This window comes from Candoia aspera, chromosome 1, assembly GCF_035149785.1.
Source record: "Candoia aspera isolate rCanAsp1 chromosome 1, rCanAsp1.hap2, whole genome shotgun sequence".
Taxonomy (NCBI): Eukaryota; Metazoa; Chordata; class Lepidosauria; order Squamata; family Boidae; genus Candoia; species Candoia aspera.
The window spans coordinates 306,940,550-306,960,620 of NC_086153.1; the positions used below are offsets into that span (position 1 = coordinate 306,940,550).

At 38.1% G+C, this 20,071-nt stretch overlaps 2 protein-coding genes across 2 annotated transcripts in view; one reads left to right on the top strand and one right to left on the bottom strand.

Moving 5' to 3' along the window:
- The first annotated feature begins 12,010 nt into the window (after positions 1-12,010).
- FAM181A (family with sequence similarity 181 member A) lies at positions 12,011-13,373 on the top strand. The gene has a single exon (XM_063293729.1). The coding sequence runs from the start codon at positions 12,011-12,013 to the stop codon at positions 12,938-12,940; it is 930 nt and encodes a 309-aa protein (XP_063149799.1). The 3' UTR covers positions 12,941-13,373.
- Positions 13,374-18,482: 5,109 nt separating this feature from the next.
- The window catches only part of ASB2 (ankyrin repeat and SOCS box containing 2), a 34,514-nt gene continuing 32,925 nt past the window's right edge, over positions 18,483-20,071 (bottom strand). Inside the window, exon 10 of the mRNA XM_063290268.1 lies at positions 18,483-19,754. Within this exon, the coding sequence (XP_063146338.1) occupies positions 19,618-19,754 (137 nt within the window). The 3' untranslated portion in view covers positions 18,483-19,617. The remainder of the gene's footprint in view (positions 19,755-20,071) is intronic.

Genomic DNA, 20,071 nt, shown 5'->3' on the forward strand with positions numbered 1-20,071 from the left:
CAATCCTCTCTCTAACATGAAAGATAGTACAGATATACTATATAAAGCCTAACATAGCTCTGTCTGTGCCTCTTCCTATATTCCATTTTAAGGGTGATCATGATAATGTAATTACTACACTATCAGCCCTTTCCCTCCTCCATTTCCCCCGCTCCCCAATTTTTGGTTCTGAGAAAGATTGCTCATAATTTGCTTGCTAATGAAGGGACTATCTGTAGATTTCAGAATTCTTGTTATAGATCAACATATATAACTTATTACATATTTTAAAAAGTGATTGCACAGTCCATTCCAGTGTGTTAGTATCTCATTCTGTATAATGCACAGAAGTTACCTCACATTATACAGAAGGATGCCACTATAACTTACTAGCAATTTATTTTTTAAAGTAAGAATCACTTACTTGCAAAATTGCATTTTTGGAATCTTCTCATTCCTTTTTGAAAGTACACTTTATATAAATCCTTCCTACATTACAGTTGCCAGCAAGGTACTGCATTTCAAAAAAACATACCTTGGAGTTGAACATCTTAATGTTTTAAAAAAACTATTCTACTCACATTTCATTGAGAATCAGATGATTTAAAATACAGGGAGGACAATATCTAACTGGGAACCAAGTTCTTTTTATTATTATTACTTCTTTCCTTTTTCGTTTCTTCTTTTTCCTTGTACTTCTTAGATATTTTAACTTCGTTAAATTTGCTTCATCTATCATATATATACATATACATATACAGTAACAATACAGTGTAGATTCTATTATTAAGTAATTAGATTGAAAATATTATCATATAATCAGTATTTCGATGTGAGTTGTAACAGTTCTTTGTTAATGTTATATTTAACTCTGGATGAAAAGGCCAAATAATTCTATGCAAGTAATACTGACATCCTAAATGGTAATTAATATTGATAGTTTTTTTCTTTCCTTTTTCTATTTTTATTACTTTAAGTTAGTTAAATAATAGAATGTTAATAATCTCTAATCCTATCATATAAATATCACTATATTGAAACAATACAATGTATCAAGATTTATAACAATATAATAAAAAGGAAAAAAGGGAAAGTAAAAAAAGAATCAGATAACTTAAAATAATTGAAGCAGCATAAAAGCACTTATAATTTTTTTAAAAAATACAAAACTATGATTCTTTAATACAAGCTCAATATATTACCTACTTTATACAGAGACTGCTAAACTTGAGAAATAATTTAAATAATTATTCTTATTTTATAAAATTATTTTATAACTATTTTTTAAAAAGTTACTATTCAATAACATAAAAGTCTAGGACTTCTTTTGGCATAAATGAGAAATTGAAAGAAATGAAAAATCCTTGCTACATTTTTTAAAGTGGTCTTGTAAAATATATATATTTTTTCCTCGTCCAATCTTTGCATACCAAAATGCCCAGGAGGCCAGTTTTCAGAGGAATGACATGTCAGATATGAAATGATTCTACAGCTGGTCCCTGTCTGCATGCTGGGAAGGCATGTGGAGACATTTTTTCAACTGCTGTATCACTTTGACAGTCTCACAGTTAAAATGATGTATTATTCTTATGGCTTTCCTCAGTGGATGCTTCAAAGTGCACTAGACACTCCAAGAGGAGTGCCCTATTGTTAATTGTTTCTTTCAGATGTACATTGGGATGAACATGGCCAAAGCAGAGAGGAACAAAGGGGTTCCGAGGGGTTCCAGTGGCCTCTTTGGGAAGACCCTGTGCAGCTCAACCTGAGTCTGACCTTGAATGAGTTTCCTTTATTCAGAATATAGTGCTCTTGACTTCAGTGCCTTATTATCGGTCAACTACAGGGGAACTGAAATGCTGGAGGAAGAAATGTTGAAAAAAAGACACAAAATGACTCTCTGCAGCACTATGACATACTTTAATGGAATGTGGGTGGGCGGGGAGGCTTGTAATTATAAGTATGTTAAATCCTAGGTAAAAATATACTAGGATTAGAATATGTTTATTTTGTTTTCCTATAATCTGCTCCTAATACTCACTCAAGAACTTAATAAAGAAAAATCATTTGCAATGATCAGTTTAGGATTGTAGCTAAATGGTATTGAGACAATTCAACAAAATGAGTTCTTCTCCTTTTTATTTATTGCAGAATACGTGGGAAATATTTCTGCCACCTGGGCCAATTTTTAATAGGTAAACAATTTTTTTCTGCCTGAAGTGACCAGCTAAGCCTGCACTGAATATAAAAGATGAGCAGCCATGTACCAGAAATAAATGGAAAAACATGCATGTTGATACCCTGTACTGTGTCTTCCTACCATCCCAAGTGCAGCCTTATCCTCACAGTCAGGCATAAATTAGCATAGTGAATTGTCTTTGTAGCTTTTTCTTACTGCTCTGCATCCCCCTTATATAATTACAAATTATTTTTCTTAGTTCAACCTTGTGAAGGAATTGAATATTGGAGTTGACTTGCATAAGTCAGAAGTGTTAAACATCATTCACACGGCGACTTCAAAGATGTTCAGCTACAACGTGCAGTATCCCTCACAATCCTCACAGATGGCATGTTTCCTAGCAATGCCAAGAGCTGTAATTCAGCAATATTTGCTTACCGTGCCTAGCTGCTATTTTACTTTATTCATCAATTCTCATGCACTTTTGTTGTACATTACACCTGAAATATATTAAAACTGAGACATTCAGTTCTAATCAACTAAATTAAGATCACTTGGAAACTCATAAAGTAATTACTGTAAGTCTTCAGTTGGTCTAATAAAGGTATTGCATCTATGGGTTTTTTTTCCTCATGGCCATGATTAATATTGTTTTTTAAATCATGAATTCAGCAACTGAGTTACTTATTCTTTAAATACATTTTCTGCTCTTCAGTCACTGTGAGTTTGTATTTTAATTTCTATAAAATCCCTTAAGAAATATGAATTTTTGGTACACCCAAATGAATTCAGTTCAGAAACAGAGAAATAATACTGAAACAAGGAGGTCTTAAAATGCATATTAATATCTGAAATAATGAGAATATGGAAGCCTAGCCACGTGATGCTGGACACAGCAATATTGAATACTACTGTGCTCCTTCATAGTTTTCAGGTTGCAGGTTTTCCAAAGGAAGCTACAAAGACAATAATGAAGGTTGATTTAAATATTTATTTTGTTGATCATGAGTGTTTTTATGCTGCTTCAGTCATCTGACTCTCAGTGGCATATGCTGTAGCATTGATCCAATAGATGCTCAGACCCAGAGTATAATAGTACTAGGTAAAGATGGCTAAAAAATTATAATATCTCTTGAGGGCAGAAGACAGAATGCATGTCTTCTGAATGGTTAACTAGACAGGAAGAGCTGTGGTGTTTCAGTGTTTGGCAGACACGCTGCTTTTGGTATAATAGTTTAGATTTATTAAGCACTGGAGAACTTTGGGAGGGAAACAAAGCGTATATGAAATAAGTAAGCTCCAGCTGAGCCAATGGAATCAGACTGAAGATTTTACCAAAAAGGCTGCAACATAGTTTTTAACATTCCAGAGTGGGTACTTTGGCACCGTCAATCTCTCTTTATGCTTTTCTGGATTACTATAACATGAAGTACATGGGGCTACTTTTCAAAAAAGTCCAGAAACTAAACTGGTACACAACATGGCAATGAGAGTTTTAAGTGAAACTAAGTGATATAGATATATTATGCTAGTACCTGCAAAGATCCTTGTCTAAGAATCTCTTGCATGAAGTCTGGAGAGAAGCTCTTAGAGAGAAGGCTATGAGAGTGGTGACTCCTTGAGAGAACGGTCCTTGTTTCAGGACACTCACTTGGCTCCAATGTTATTTGTCTTTGTTGATCCATGAAATTTTTTTCTGCTGTCCCATGGCTTCTGAATATGTTTTAATTTTTTGTACATTTTTCAATCTATTAATTTTTTTAAAAAAAATGAACCCACTAAGGGTCAGATTGAAGTAATATAGAAATTAAAGTAAGAAAACAAACAACCAAGCAAACAAATAAAATTTTCTGTCCTTTTTAGTTACTAACTTTTACTGTGTTTTATTAGGCTGGCTTGGTGTTTATGCTTGTTTTCTTTGTTTTTGGTATATTTCAATTGTTGCTGTATTTTAAGATTTTCTATTGTATTTATTATTTACTTTTATTTGTATAGTACTTGGAAACTTGTTTTATAGGCTTGTTATATATGTAAATAGTAAATAATTTAATATAACAAAATTTAACCGACAGGAAGCTCTGGCGTGGGCTGGTCCATGAAGTCACGAAGAGTTGGAAGTGACTGAACGAATAAACAACAACTATAACAACAAAATTTAACCAGCATTTGGGGAAAAAAAGGCTGATAGGATCTAAGGATAGGTAACTAGAGTTGTTGTTTATTCGTTTAGTCGCTTCCGACTCTTCGTGACTTCATGGACCAGCCCACGCCAGAGCTTCCTGTCGGTCGTCAACACCCCCAGCTCCCCCAGGGACGAGTCCGTCACCTCTAGAATATCATCCATCCATCTTGCCCTTGGTCGGCCCCTCTTCCTTTTGCCTTCCACTCTCCCTAGCATCAGCATCTTCTCCAGGGTGTCCTGTCTTCTCATTATGTGGCCAAAGTATTTCAGTTTTGCCTTTAATATCATTCCCTCAAGTGAGCAGTCTGGTTTTATTTCCTGGAGGATGGACTGGTTGGATCTTCTTGCAGTCCAAGGCACTCTCAGAATTTTCCTCCAACACCACAGTTCAAAACCATCGATCTTCCTTCGCTCAGCCTTCCTTATGGTCCAGCTCTCGCAGCCATATGTTACTACAGGGAACACCATTGCTTTAACTATGCGGGCCTTTGTTGTCAGTGTGATGTCTCTGCTCTTAACTATTTTATCGAGATTTGTCATTGCTCTTCTTCCAAGGATTAAGCGTCTTCTGATTTCCTGACTGCAGTCAGCATCTGCAGTAATCTTTGCACCTAGGAATACAAAGTCTTTCACTGCTTCTACATTTTCTCCCTCTATTTGCCAGTTATCAATCAAGCTGGTTGCCATAATCTTGGTTTTTTTGAGGTTTAGCTGCAAACCAGCTTTTGCACTTTCTTCTTTCACCTTCATCATAAGGCTCCTCAGTTCCTCTTCACTTTCAGCCATCAAAGTGGTATCATCTGCATATCTGAGATTGTTAATGCTTCTTCCAGAGATTTTAACTCCAGCCTTGGATTCCTCAAGGCCAGCTTGTCGGATGATGTGTTCTGCATACAAGTTGAATAGGTAGGGTGAGAGTATACAGCCCTGCCGTACTCCTTTCCCAATCTTAAACCAGTCTGTTGTTCCGTGGTCTGTTCTTACTGTTGCTACTTGGTCGTTATACAGATTCTTCAGGAGGCATACAAGATGACTTGGTATCCCCATACCACTAAGAACTTGCCACAATTTGTTATGGTCCACACAGTCAAAGGCTTTAGAATAGTCAATAAAACAGAAATAGATGTTTTTCTGAAACTCCCTGGCTTTTTCCATTATCCAGCGGATATTGGCAATTTGGTCTCTAGTTCCTCTGCCTTTTCTAAACCCAGCTTGTACGTCTGGCAATTCTCGCTCCATGAACTGCTGAAGTCTACCTTGCAGGATCTTGAGCATTACCTTACTGGCATGTGAAATGAGTGCCACTGTTCGATAGTTTGAACATTCTTTAGTGTTTCCCTTTTTTGGTATGGGGATATAAGTTGATTTTTTCCAGTCTGATGGCCATTCTTGTGTTTTCCAAATTTGCTGGCATATAGCATGCATTACCTTGACAGCATCATCTCGCAAGATTTTGAACAGTTCAGCTGGGATGCCGTCGTCTCCTGTTGCCTTGTTATTAGCAATGCTTCTTAAGGCCCACTCAACCTCACTCTTCAGGATGTCTGGCTCTAGCTCACCGACCACACTGTCAAAGCTATCCCCGATATTGTTATCCTTCCTATACAGGTTTTCTGTATATTCTTGCCACCTTTTCTTGATCTCTTCTTCTTCTGTTAGGTCCTTGCCATCTTTGTTTTTGATCATACCCATTTTTGCCTGGAATTTACCTCCAATGTTTCTAATTTTCTGGAAGAGGTCTCTTGTCCTTCCTATTCTATTGTCTTCTTCCACTTCCGCGCATTGCTTGTTTAAAAATAATTCCTTATCTCTTCTGGCTAACCTCTGGAATTTTGCATTTAATTGGGCATATCTCCCCCTATCACTGTTGCCTTTTGCTTTCCTTCTTTCTTGGGCTACTTCTAGTGTCTCAGCAGACAGCCATTTTGCCTTCTTGGTTTTCTCTTTCTTTGGGATGTGTTTTGTTGCCGCCTCCTGAACAATGCTGCCAACTTCTGTCCAGAGTTCTTCCGGGACCCTATCTACTAAGTCCAGTCCCTTAAATCTATTCTTCACCTCCACTGCATATTCCTTAGGAATATTAGTGAGCTCATATCTAGCTGATCTGTGGGTCTTCCCTAATCTCTTTAGTCTGATCCTAAATTGTGCAAGAAGAAGTTCGTGATCTGAACTACAGTCAGCTCCAGGCCTTGTTTTTACCGACTGTACAGATGTCCGCCACCTTTGGCTGCAAAGGATGTAATCAATCTGATTTCGGTGTTGTCCATCTGGTGAAGTCCATGTATAAAGCCGTCTCTTAGGTTGTTGGAAGAGAGTGTTTGTTATGCAGAGTGAATTGTCTTGGCAAAATTCTATCAGCCTGTGTCCTGCTTCGTTTTGTTCTCCCAGGCCATACTTACCTGTAATTCGAGGTGTCATTTGACTGCCCACCTTAGCATTCCAGTCTCCTGTGATGAAAATAACATCTCTTTTAGGCGTGTTGTCCAGTAGGTGCTGCAGATCCTCATAGAACTGCTCTACTTCAGCTTCTTCAGCATTTGTGGTTGGGGCGTATATTTGGATCACTGTGATGTTAGATGGCTTGCCCTGAATTCGAATTGAGATCATTCTGTCGTTTTTTGGGTTGTATCCAAGCACTGCTTTAGTCACTTTACTATTAATTATGAAGGCTACTCCATTTCTTCTGTGGTCCTCTTGTCCGCAGTAGTAGATCTGGTGGTCATTTGATGTGAAGTGGCCCATTCCAGTCCATTTCAGTTCACTGATGCCCAGAATGTCTATCTTTAATCTTGACATCTCACCAATAACCACATCCAATTTGCCCTGGCTCATAGATCTTACATTCCAGGTTCCGATGGTGTGTTGATCCTTAGAACATCGGATTCGCCGTTCACCACCAGCACCGTCGGCCGCTAGCCGTCCTTTCGGCTTTGAGCTAGCTGCGTCATCACGTCTGGGGCTAGTTGAGCTCATCCTCTGTTCCTCCCCAGTAGCATTTTGACCATCTTCCGACCTGGGGGTCTCATCTTCCGATGGTATACCGACATATCTCTGGTTGTACTGATCCATTTAGTTTTCACGGCAAGAATACTGAGGTGGGTTGCCATTACCTTCCCCAGGGATCGCATTTAGTCTGACCTCTCTGTCATGACCTTCCCGTCTTGGGTGGCCCTTCACGGTTTAGCTCATGGCATCATTGAGGTGCTCAAGCTCCAGCACCACGACAAGGTAACGATCCTTTGCTGAAGAGGTAACTAGAGACCTGAGACTAAAACAAGCCTCAAAAAAATTAACAGAGCCCCTAGTAATTCATAGTTTCTACATACATGTACCCATAGTTATGTATCTCAGTCACGTTCTCCAAAGGGCTTGCTGTCTCTCTGTTTGCAATATGAACTGTAAAAGAGGCCCTCCCCTGTTAAAATACTTAGTTATTGCACCTGCCAAGGCAAAAGTGAGTAGCTGAGACATGTCTATTGATGCTCTCATTGGGAGAGAAAAGACAAATAAATCTATTGCCTGTATTTTTGTACTAGCTAGATGAGCTTCTAGGCAAATTTGTGAAAAACTGCTTTGAAACAAGTCTGAAAAAATAAGCATCTGTTTGACTGAACTACATCTTCTGTCTGAGGGCCACTGGTGGTGAAAAAAGTGCTGAAAAGATTGCAGAAAAACTGATTTAAAGAATGGATCTTATTTAAAGTCCTTTAAAACTTGTTAGCTTCTTCCACCACATTCAGATTAACAACAACAACAACAACAACAACAAATCTGGTTTAGATTGCAGAAGGAAGTAGAGAAGTTCTTGTAATGTAATGAATGAAACTATTGGCAACCAGCACAGTTTGGTGTAATCTGTATTTACACAAGTTACTATGACTTCCAAAATCCATTCTACCAGCTGCTATGTTGGCAGCTGCCCGATTGCAGAAAAGTTCCACTCACATAGCTTTTACATAACTTTGAATCATCATTAAAAAAAACCTGTTATTTTTGTGTAGCGTTTTCCTGAGAGTTTCACAGAAATCAGATTATTTACCAGGGAGTTTTATTATCACAGAGATTCTATTGCAAAGAATTTATACCCAGCAATCACTAACCCTTATCTGACCATCTTCATTAGTATTATTTTAATTATCTGCAAAGAGACAAAGAAGGATCTTAAGGACTTCAAATTTTTTCTCATAAAACATCCGATTGAAACAGCATTCACAAAATCCTTATGTAACTTTCTTTAAATTCTTTTGTTACGTTTTTATACAAAGGAACCTGACATAAAATTTAAAACATTCAAATAACAGTTGATATTGTTTGAAATTATTCAGATTACTTGTCTTCCTGCTAAGCAGAGAAATGAAATGTATTTTTAATGCCAATGTTGGATCAGCATGTCAACACACAATTTCTTGACATTTCAAAATTATTTTGTTTGTTGATTCTTAAGTTACTTTAGACTATTCAAATTGCAAGCTATTTTATAGTACGTCAGTCTTCTAAGGAGGAAAATATGAATCAGTGAAATACTTGTACTTACAGGATTACAATACAAACATCCAAAATTATACATACCCTAAGAGTCACTTTATTTGTTTAGTTGTTTACAAAATCTAGCATTGCAATTCAGTGTCTGATTCTTTAGAAATAAGTTCCACGTATGTCAGTGAGATTTACTTGTCAATAAATAAGGACAGGTTCTTGCTATTATTATTGTTATTGTTGTTATTGCCAGTGTTCTTCTGAGGTATCATTTCAATATTCAGTCATTTAGTTTTTTCCTGTACAAATATGAACCAACAAGTGATTGCCTTGAAAGAGATGACTTTTCTAGAACTAGAATTTAACTCTAGTTATGCAGCAGTTCCAGGGTTTGTGCTAAAATTGGCAACAGTTGGATTTGTGTCTGCTCCAGCCTTGCTTGTGACTGGATATACTGCACTGCTAGTTGGCTTTATTCCTGAATGTCTAGCATTTCTGAAATTCACTCAGGGCAACTCTCCCTCTCCTTTCCTATTCTTAAAGACCTCTGTGGGGATAACCCACAGTGTGGGACTCAAAGCTTTAGCATGCTATTAAGTTATTGCCACCCCTAAGGACAACTCTGCAAGGAGGATGAGGACTCACATAACTCTGAATCAATAAAGGAAGCAGCTCAATTAGCATTTCACATGCTTTTCTTCCCTCTCTTCTTACCTTCCCTGCAGTGGGCATGCTTTCCCCTTAAAGGATTGTCCTGTTTCTGCTCATTGCCAGCGTTGGCAGGGTGACAGTAGTCGAGTGTGCAAACTTGTGCTATTGTCCCCAGGCCAGGGGGAGTCATGGAGACCCACTAATATGACACAGGAAAATGTTTGCTGATGGCAATTCTATGGGCTTTGTCTAACTCTTTCTCCATCATGACGACTCGATTTAAGTCTCTAACTGTTTGACTACAGATGCAAGAGTACTATCCAACTCCATCCTTTTGTCCCAGTAGTTTGAATGGGTAATTCAGCTTTTGTGTGGCTCAATTGAGGGGGCAAACATAAAGACAAGATTCTTGAGCGCTCAAGCTCCTTTTCCATGGATATCTGCACATCTCTTTAGAGATTTGTTCTTTTCTTACCTTTTTCTGACATCACCCTCCCTTTAAGTGGGGAAAAAGGCCTGATCAAGAACAGTTTAAAAAGTAGGCTAGCCAGGTCTTCCAAACTAGCATTGTCCAGTGTTATTCAAGCATGGTTACTGCCAGTCTTGAGACAGCTTTGGAGTAGTTTAGAGAAAAGAGCCTCAACAAGCTTTCTTTACTCATCCTTAGCATATCATGTTTGATTGTGTTTAAGAAAAAAGGGGGAGGGGGCTGGAACAGAGAGAATGGTAGGAATCACAAGGAAATGATCGTATTTATTAGCTGTCTTTCTGTGGCTGTCCCCATGGTGACAATTTGTGATGGCAAAGAATGTGAGAACAGGGAGCCTAATGCCTGATTGGGATGCTTTGTATTTTCAAAGTGGCTTCTGATTGGCCTGAGAAAGCCTCCTAACTAGAAGGGCTCGATATTCATTCAGCTTACTCAAGTGCTGCAAAACACTCACAGGGTCCGGCTGCTTCTCTAAAGGTTGGTAGTATCTAACCTATGTAACAAGATTAGCTGGTGAGCTTCTTCTTCTCTACCACAGAGTTACAGTAACACTCAATGTTTAAGAAATAATCTTGCTGGGAAGGGTGTAATTTAACTTGGAGTGCCATGAAAGTGATGCATAGATATCTATTCAAAGGTTAAATGCTACCTGTCTAGTAAGATTAACTAGGGGAGCCACAGTCATAGCAAGTATAAGACTGGAATAAGGGAAACAGAAAATACTGAGGTATAGATATAGCAATGACTATACATGTGATATAATTGCATTATTAAGCTGCAGATTTGTAGGATAACTGTAAAGAAATATGTATCCAGTACAGTACTGCAAAATATTTGCAGAGATCACGATCCTGCAGGAGAGGAAATCATTTGAGACAATGTCTATATTGAATACATTAATTATTTGAACCAAGTGTTTGTCTCACCTCTGCAGGTTTGCCTTTGTACCCAGTATATTTCTGAGTGTGTGTGTGTATTGTGTCTGTAAGAGAAAGAGAGAGTAAGAAAGTGAGAATATTTAGGCATCTAAAGACTGAAATCCTAGACATGCTTACCTGGATCATAACAGTTTATACAATTGCACTATTAAGTTAGAAGAGTTTTGAGGGTATATGTGAAGCTGTAATTGATGGTGTTAAAATTGTGTATGTTTGTGCAGAGCTGAGTATGATATGGGTATGGTAATTACAGATGTGTGAAAAGGAATGTGTGTTATTTCTTCAGCTATTGTCATGTGTGACAGGAAAAAATGCATTTTAGACTTTGTTGCCCTATTTGTGTAGACATGTGGAATGTCAATAACGGGGGGGGGGGGGTTATACTGCATTTACACTGTGTTTAAACTGAATGTAACATTGTGTGAACAATAAAAAAAACTTTTAAGGACTTTAAAGTATACTACAACTATAGTATACAAAGTATACTATAAGATAAAAAGTTTTAAGGACTTCAAAGTATTCTACAACTATAGTATACAAAGTATACTATAAGATAAAAAGCATACAATTAGCCACTTCAGCATTATGGGAGGCAAACACATCCACTGAAAGACATTAAAAAATGCATTTGCATCCCTAACAATAGATACTTCTAGACAAGGTTTTTATCAGGCATTCACTCTACCTCATCCTCTAATTTCATGGGAGGTCCAGCCATGAATATTTTTTATCTGTACCCTTCCAGTGATTCCCGATTGCTTTTCCCATTTTTTTCCCTACCAGAGAAAATCAAGGAAGCGAGGGAAGATGCAGCGCATTTTGATCAGTAGCACTTGGAGCGGTCTTTCTGAAAGCATGAAATATGGTGTGAAAGCACACTCTGAGTGAAATGCACGTGCGTTCCTACCTACCTGTCTTTGTCACCCCTTTTCCGTCTGGCAAGAGCGGTACGATGTTTCTGCCAAGGATAAACATTCCCCGTCGTCCCATTTAGCCTAAACGAACCGACCGTCGCCTCGGGTTAGTCTGGCCCAGGAGTGTGCTGGCTCTCAGGGAGCCAACCCTTTCATGGACGGACCTTCTTCCTCGCCTCTACGTATTCGCGGCCGGGGTGAGCGATGGCTTCCGCAGACAGCGAGGTGAAAACCCTCCTCAACTTCGTCAACTTGGCCTCGAGCGACATCAAGGCCGCCTTGGACAAGTCAGCCCCCTGCCGCCGCTCCGTGGACCATAGGAAATACCTGCAGAAGCAGCTCAAGCGCTTCTCCCAGAAATATTCCCGCCTACCTCGCTGCCACCACCACCTGCAGCCGCAGTTGCCTCCCGCCCGGGAGCGGAGGCCGCCTGAAGGGAGGGCGCGAGGCCTGAGCGTCGCCGACGGCCCCGAGAGCTCTATATGCCGAGGCCACGCCGCCTCCGGGGCGGCCAAGGGCGACAAGGCCTCCAAGGCCCCAGAGCGCCTCGGCGGTGAGGAGCAGCAGCAACAGCAAGGGACTCCGGAAGCAGGCGCCAGACCCGACCAAGTGCCCATGAGGAAAAGGCAACTGCCCGCCTCCTTTTGGGAAGAACCCCGGCCTGCTCCGGGCTCCCCGGGTGTTGTAAGTGGCATGGTCTTTCCAGTGGGGGTTTCCTCGTCGCCCTCTTCTTCCTCGTCGCCCTCGTCCTCCGCCAAAGACCTGCCTCCTTATGAGGGAAAGAAAAGTAAAACAGGCCTCGACGGCGGCGGGACTGGCACGGCTCTCGAGAGTCCCCCGCGCAGGCCAGAGCTTGGGGCCGCCAAGAGGCTGAGGGCCTGGGGCTGCTGTCCATTTCAGTACCACGGGCCACAGGCTTCCCCCGGCGTCTACCCGGCCCCGCTCCCTGCCGCCCTGCCCCCCGCGGCCCCCTTCCCGGCTTTGGGGTTGTGGCGGAAAGATGCGCCTTCACCGACGGAGGGCAAGGCCTTCTGCCAGCCAGGGCAGAAAGTGTATCGGCCTGTAGTGTGGAAGCCCATCCCCACCAAGCCTGCCGCCCCTCCCCTCATCTTTAGCGTCTTCGGATACCTTTAGGCTTGGCAGCTTCCCCTCAACTTGCAAGGGCATCACCTCTCAATAGTCGCCCTGCCCAGGTCACTCGCAGTGCTGATTCTGAAAGAAAGCCGAGTGCCTTAAGCTACTTCCAGAGCTTGAAAAAATAGCTGATCTGCTCTTTAATCTCAGGTCCTTGGGCTCTGGAGGTACATCAGGGAACACAAAAAGCAAAGAAAGTGTGAAGAAGCATACTGAACCCAGTGATGACTTATCCAATCTCCTGCTACAATATGTTCTCTAGGTGACCTTGGGCCAATTATCATCTCCAAACCTGATCTACCTGGCAAGGGTGTTGTGAGGGAAAGAGTGCATGTGTGGAATTTAAACTGTATACCACCCTGAGCTACTTGAAAGAAAGGCAGGATAAAAAGAGTGGCATAATGATAATAACAATAAAAATAAACCACACTTTAGATTGGTAGTAGAATCTGCCTGCCTGGGTTAGCAAAGGAAGAATTAATAACAAATTGTGAGTATGAAATTATTTGAGGGGGGGGGGGCTTCCTCTTGTCTGTACCTGCTAAAAAAAGGTCATGTAAGAAAATGCAATGCACACTTTTGTAAATAAGGATGCTGTGTTTTGTTTTGTTTTTGCCTGGCATGTAAGTACTTAGACTGTTACCACAAACAAAAATAAATCCCATACGATTTTTCCTTTGAGTCTCCACTGTTAAAATGCATTCAGGTGGAAAAGTGTCTTCTTTTCAGGAAGAAAGAAGAGGATTGTTTTACTCCTTCTGTGCAAATGCATCAATTGTTTTTGATCTATAACCCATCTGTTCTTAATTCTGGATAGAAGGCCCTGTTAGCAAAAATGTCCTTGGTTGTTTGCAGCTGAATAATTCTATGAAATTTGGTCATTTAAAAGCAAGAATCCTTGCACTACTCTCACCCCATGTATATGATGCAATCATGTCTAGTAGCACTGAAGATCATGGCATTATTATTTATACATTTTAATGGTACAGAATAAATGGGGATTTTTTTTCCCATGACAAGGACACTCCTGTCAATTTAAAAAAAGATTTGTGCATAAGAAAACTTAGGTTTATTTCCTTAACTTCTAAATAAAAGTGCTTTAGGTAGCGGGTATTAGAAATCTACTGACTGAAATCCTAGACCAGTTACAGTAAACACTTCTAGATGGACCAATAAATCTGTGCCATACAATTAACCTTTGAGAAGTAGGGAAGGAGCAGTAAAGGTAATATATGAAGTATCACATAGCTAAAGGAATATATGCTATTATGAAAGCTACATGACACTTTTCACTAGTGATTCAGCTGCTATCATAATTCTCTCCCTTTTGAAAACTACTTGCATGAATTGGCAAGAGACCAGTAAACTGAGCTACTAATAAATGGGTTCCTAACTATATGTTACAGCTTTGTTTGATCTGCAGATCCAATGATATGAAACAGATCTTACTAAAAGTGGACAGGCTTGAAAATATTGGAAGCAGGTGAAATGCAGATATCTTACAAAAACGAAGTTTTTTTTAAAGGTATTTTTAAAGGGAACTACATGGAATCTCTGTTTAAAGGAAAGATGCATTTGAATACTAAGTTTTGACAGACAATAGCAGAATGTCTTGTGGTCTTCCCAGAGGCACCCAGTTGCCTTCAGTGAAAACAGGACATCTCCTATGGTTTGATCTAGCACTTTTCTTGTAATTTTAATAGTCCTATTGAACAAGAGTTGTAGAGTTCTAACAGGTATAGTCTTGACCTGTTTTCTGATTATTTCCCCTCTGAGTTGTTTATTTCATTAATATGGAATGAGATTTAGGGAAAAATGGCTACCATGTATACAGCATCCCGATTTCCCATGTTTATTTTTCAGCATAAATTTGCAATGTTTCTGATTATTATAATACAATTCAAAATTCCCTTTTTTAGCAACTTGATTATGTCAAGAATAATTCCTTTAATGCTTGTTGTGTATATTCACCACACTCCAGAGTCTTCCCATTTGAATAATGCTACAGTATATGGTGTTACAATTGAGAAGCTTAGACTGTATTTGTAAGAAATTGTCCTTACCCATTCAAGGAACTGCTTGAGGATACCTACACTTTAGTTTATTATCTTCCAGAGACTGTGGCAAAACCAAATATGAATCAGACCATATACAAGTAGTTCTTGTTTAGCAACCACAATTAGAATTGGCAACTCACTTGTTAAGCGAGGCAATTGCTAAGTGAAACCATGACTGTCCTTACTATCTTACTTCAGCTTTCCCTTGCTTTACAGACCTGCAAAGGTCATAAATGTGAGAATTCATTGCAAAATTACTTTTTCATCACTGTTGTAACTGCAAACAGTTGCTGTATGAGGCAGTCACTAAATGAGGACTACTTGTATTGTGCATGTGTATTTCATGAGCATCTATCTAAGGTATACAGAAATTAACAAGAGCTGCATATACTGTACTTAACAGAAAAAGATCAGCTGTGCTGTGGCTTAACCAGTCATTTCATGATTAGGTGTTCTGTTTACAAGAAATTCTTCCCTGCATAGGTTTGTTCTGTTCTATTTGCAAACAGTTATACATTCAGTGGTCTCCCTCTATGACTGCACAGGTATCAAATAATATGTATGTATGTATGTATTTATTTATTTATCACATTTCTTCACCACCCATCTCGGCAAGCGACTCTGGGCGGTTTACAATCAATATGCCTTCAAAAAAATTCAGAACGAAAACAATTGTAAAGATACTAATCTTTTAAACTTTTCTTTGTGCTCTTTTTATGCAAGCAAATGTATGGTTTAAACAGTCTCTCTTGGTCATTTTTGATGAGTCAAAATAACACTATGGGACTAGACAATGAAGTTTTAATAAACTAGAAAAAATATCACTTTCTTTCAGGCTTTCAACATGGGTATATATGTTGGTAAAAACAGAACTTATTGTAAGGTTCCAGAGTTCATGAAGGCTTGCATTTCAGTGCCATGTATGTGTTGGGAAAAGGAAGAGACAGGTCAGGCAGCATGTTCCATATTATGTCACTAATTGGGATTCTGGCTTTTGATGTCTGCCTAAATTTACCACATTATCTGAAACTTTTAGCCCATCAGGCATTAGTGAGCAGAGGGATGTCAGTGTACACAAAAACTGGCCCTTATTTCAATATCCCAATTTACTTAAGGAATTTTCCTACTCACTGTAATAGAAGAAGCAATTCTGCAAGCTCATTGGTTTATAAAATCACTAGAGAAGGCAACCCATGTAACACTCTATGAACTCATGAAATTTACACAATACACAAGATAAATATATAAATGTATACATGTTTGTACATTAGAGTTAGAGAAACGTGGCAGCCACATATATCTGGAAATGCAGTTTCCATTGCAGGGCTGTCATAGATTATACTGCCTTAAACTTTTACAGTCCAAGTTTATCTAGACCCTCCCTCTCCTACATGTACTTCACTTAACATGTATGTGGGTGTGTGTATTTTTTTCTGTATTATACATAAGACTTAAAGTAGAAATACAGCACAATTAATTTTACTCAAATTTAATGCAAACAATAATACCTAAAAATGCAGTGCTTTAAAAATATTGGCACACAGATCCCTCCCCATTAATCTCCAGTTTATTAAAAAAAAAAACCTATTGTTAACAAAACAAAAATCTCAAAAGTACATTGTAACATAGTTTAAACACACATTTGTAAAACAATAGATCAAACAGGTAATAGTAATATTTTGCAAAAATCCTAAAATTTTCCTTGTGTATGATACAGTATGTAATAACAGGATCTTTCTGTCATCAACACGGTCAGGTAACGCATGCCACCATGCTACATACTGGAACTATGAAGCTTATTTTAAGGTCCTAAATAATCTTATCTTTAATTTTACCATTTTGTCTTGTACTTGTATAAAACAACAGAATTTGAACAGATTTGAGATAACAGGTGAATTTTTTAAGAATCAGGAAATCACTGGAGCAGTAGAAAACTACTTACCCACTATTATACTTGTATTTCCCTGGAGCAAGCTACTGTACAGAGAGTTGGGTAGAATAATTCATATTGTTTTACATACAATCACCCAGTGTTCAGGCATTACTCTGCTAATAGCCCTTTGCAAACCCAGCCCAGCAGATTCGCGCATGAAAATCTTTCTGTACAGATATTTATTGCTGGATTAGGTGAAATGATTAAGAGAGGTAGCATGCAGAATGTTCAAATAAATGTAAACCAAGTATTTTTTAAAAAAAAAATTGGCAAAAAATAATGAAGTGAAAGGACATCTCTCAAGGGGGCTTTTTAGTGGATAATTTCCTCTTCATTCTACGTGCATAGGTATCCTTGAATCCCCTAAGTTTTTGCTTACTTTCTGCAGTGCCAGATCTAGTCATCCCTCGGAGTTAATTCTGGTTATGTGAGTGAGGAATTCAGATTGACAAATTATCTGTATATGTGTGATGAGAAAAACTAGGAAGCCCTTTTTTAATGCTTATTTTTCTTCAATATACTGGACAAGTGAAAATTTCCCTAAAAATAGTGAGTTAACTAGATTACTCAGCTTGTAGAAAATAAGAAACTGTATAGTTTTATGAATTGGCGCTATCCTCAACCAGGTTATATTAAAACAATTCAAAGTTTATTTATTTTTAAAAAGTTATTCACAGAACTACAACCTTATTAATATCAAGGCAGTTATATTTCCAAGGTGTCCTACAGTTTATTTCAGACATTTCTGCAAAGTACTCTTGAAATGCTTATAATGAACTCTGCTTAAATCGGTTTGAGTTAACTTAGTGCAGTGTCATTAAGGTTCTTGTTATCACACTTCTAAAACAAACATGAACTATACCAATTGAAGCACTTTTTATATACTTCAGAGACCCATTTGGGTCCTATGAATTAGAAAGATGAATACTTTCTCATGGAAGAATTAAGTGTGAAGAGGATGTCAATTTAAGGTATCCACAATAAACGTCCATGAGGATAAAATTTTCTTCTAATAATGCCACTAAGTTACCTCCTTTAAATAATACAATCCCACCAAACCAGAGTTTCATTAAAAAAGAAATACTGCTGCTAAGTCACTGCTTATATATAGGTCGTTGGTCATTAAGACTATTCTAATGAAAGCATAGGTTATTTAGACATCATCTAGTTAAGCAATAGGATTCTCAATTCGTAACCCTGTTAAGCTAGTTTATTTATTCTGAAGTTAACCCAGTGTCTTTGCAATGATGCAACTCACTATCATTGTTTTTCATCAATAGCAGGTCAAGAATTTTCTTCTGAAGTCTTTCTGAAGCAACACAGTACTCTCCCCTTCATTGCTCCTAAAATAAGGTTAAATTCCATGGGCTACAGTGACATTAATCCTCATAAGTAATGTATGTACGTATACCTATGTAATATGATACAGATCTATACTTCTGAGTTAAATCTTGTGTTCTTATTTCCTGTGAGTTAAATTCTTCAGTATCTTTCAGTTCTTGAAGTCCAGTATTTACAAAACTGCTTAACTGAACTAGGAACAAAAAAATCATGTTAAAGGCTTTTATAAATAAGAATAAAAGGGAAATACATGTTAAATTAGATGCAAAAACATGGAACTATGTGGTATAGAACAGAACAGCCAAACATTGGATAAATGCAGCAAACTGAAGTAAAGTAAAACACAACCAAAAAACTGAAATGTTATGCTGATATTTAACCATTACTGGACCTTTCATCTTTGATTTGCATCAAGATGGTTTTGCCACATGACCATTGACAAAATACATTTGTTATCCATATGAATGAGTAAACCTACTAATGTCTGTTAACATTATGACCAGTTATGTCAACAAACATGTAATCCAGCATATTATACAGTTGGCAGCAATATCTATAACTGCTACAACCAGAAAATAACTAGTTGATGTCACCATGATAATGATTACAGTGTGATCATCTGCATAATTCATTACATTTACCTATGTGAATGTACATGGAGAGATATAACTTTTGCTACTTCTTCCTTATATCTGGTTATGAATAATTTAGGCTTACAATATGCATGTTTATTTTTCACTAGTACTGTGAGGTCCATCAACCAGAATCAAGTACAAAATAAGAGATTAAGAAAGCAGATTTAGAACTGCTGGACACATGCCCAGACCAGGAATATCTTTTTGGTAGTAGAATTGGAGTTTGTGCATATGTTCTTTCACATCAAAAAACCTCCGATTTTCTTCCAAGCTTTTAAACGCTTATTTTAGCAGTTTAATTAAGGAGGAAAAGGTTTTTGTTACCATTACTAAAGCAGTGAGAGTTGGAAGCTCTTGGTGACATGCAGATCACTGGAGATTTATTGGTAGATCACATTCTGCCCACTCTGCATTTAGTAAAGAGTTGTACTAAAATGTTGAGCTATTAAGAGTGCTTTTCCTTGCAAGATAGCATAATATCCATTTCACTATTTGATCTGTGTGCTTTATTTTAATCTTTTCAGCTCTTTCCCTAATGTTGCTGTTGCATTGGTTTGTTCTGAGATTTAACTTGCAGGAATCATTTTTTTTCTTCTTACATACCAAAACAAATTTTCTCTTCCTTCATATCAATCTGTTTCCATCATGTCACCTTGTTTTATCATACGATTATCACTCCATGTAATGTTTGACTGTTAAGTTCACCTGAGATCACTGGGTATTATCATATTGTAAATAGTGAACCAGTCTTCTTGGCAGAGGTAAAGTCTCAATAAGTGAAAGACGGTTCTTTCCAATCACATTTCGAATTTTGATTCGACAAAGGTGTACAAGTGGCCTTGGTAGCTCTGGAAATGAGAAAATATCCTCAGGTAGATATATAAACAAGTAAGTAAGCAAGCAAGTAGCATGTTATTTTTATACTGCTTTTGGCCTAAAATGGTTCTTTACAAGCTAACATTTTTTTCATAAAAATTTGTGTATTTATTTCAAAGGTACTGTATCATAAATATGCTTTAAAAAACTAGGGATTTTTTTAAAACAACTAAATATGGATGGTCAAAACATGCATATCTCAACTCAGTAAGACAATATTCAAATCTTGTGAATATGACCCAAGTATTAATAAAGTAATCCTAATAGACAATCATTATGTGGTATCTGC

Bases quoted from the DNA above. Each gene is read 5' to 3' on its own strand.
- FAM181A (XM_063293729.1), top strand. From the start codon at position 12,011: ATGGCTTCCGCAGACAGCGAGGTGAAAACCCTCCTCAACTTCGTCAAC.